Genomic DNA, 861 nt, shown 5'->3' on the forward strand with positions numbered 1-861 from the left:
GTGTGTGTGTGTGCAGAGCAGGACTGGAGCCCGGCTGTGGAAACGCATTCAGGAAGGCTCTGCAGGGAGAGGATTTTTCTAATGTATTTTTCCAGCGGGAATATCGGGAAGTGGTGACGTGTTCTTGACTCCTGACCGAACCGGAGGATCGAACCGTCGGTTTGATTTTATTTCCGGTGGATTTGTCTTCGTGGAATGTCCTCGCGCTCCAGCCTCTTGATTTGAGTGGAATGTGCTGATATTTGACTGATTGATCCGTTCAGGTCTGAACCATGAAAATCCTCTGAGATGAAACACGGCACTTTTGGGGATCACTCTCCGCTCGTGCGCGGCTCCCGCCTGATCCCGAGCCTCGGCAGCCTGTTGTGTGTGTCCGCGGAGAAAAGCACAACTTTGCCGAGAGCTGCAGCTGGACCGGGATCTGGAGCCAAAACCGGAGCAGGAGCTGGTCTGAGCGGCGCTCCGGGGCCACACGTGGGGCTCACGGAGGGGGACGGCCCCGGGGTTCGGCCGCTCTGCGTTTTGACGCTGAATTCGGCGCAGCAGTGGAGTGGAGATGATGAAGAAGGCGACGATGATGATGACGAGCGGCTCCTCAGCTAGGGCAGGCGCGGGGTTCTCCTTGTTGTTCGCTCTGGGAGTTTGTGCCCTCGTCTTTCTCCCACCCTGCGCCCACTCTCACCCGCAGCCGTGCCAGGTGCTCAAACGGATCGGCCACATGGTCAGGATCGGGGCTTTGCACGTCAAGCCCCGTTTGATCCACTCCAGCAGCGGCTCCGAGGACCCGGGGAGTCAGGGAGGGGTGACGGGCAGCGGGGAGCGGCGGCTCAAGGTGGGTAAGCGCGGTAAAAGGCGGAGCAC

At 59.8% G+C, this 861-nt stretch overlaps 1 protein-coding gene across 1 annotated transcript in view; it reads left to right on the forward strand.

The window, feature by feature from the left end:
• The first annotated feature begins 8 nt into the window (after window positions 1-8).
• The window catches only part of grin3a (glutamate receptor, ionotropic, N-methyl-D-aspartate 3A), a 30,305-nt gene continuing 29,452 nt past the window's right edge, over window positions 9-861 (forward strand). Inside the window, exon 1 of the mRNA XM_017038454.2 lies at window positions 9-851. Coding sequence (XP_016893943.1) covers window positions 557-851 — 295 coding nt within the window. The 5' untranslated portion in view covers window positions 9-556. The remainder of the gene's footprint in view (window positions 852-861) is intronic.

The sequence above is a fragment of the Cynoglossus semilaevis genome, chromosome 14 (assembly GCF_000523025.1).
Source record: "Cynoglossus semilaevis isolate Cse_v1.0 chromosome 14, Cse_v1.0, whole genome shotgun sequence".
NCBI classification, from domain to species: Eukaryota; Metazoa; Chordata; class Actinopteri; order Pleuronectiformes; family Cynoglossidae; genus Cynoglossus; species Cynoglossus semilaevis.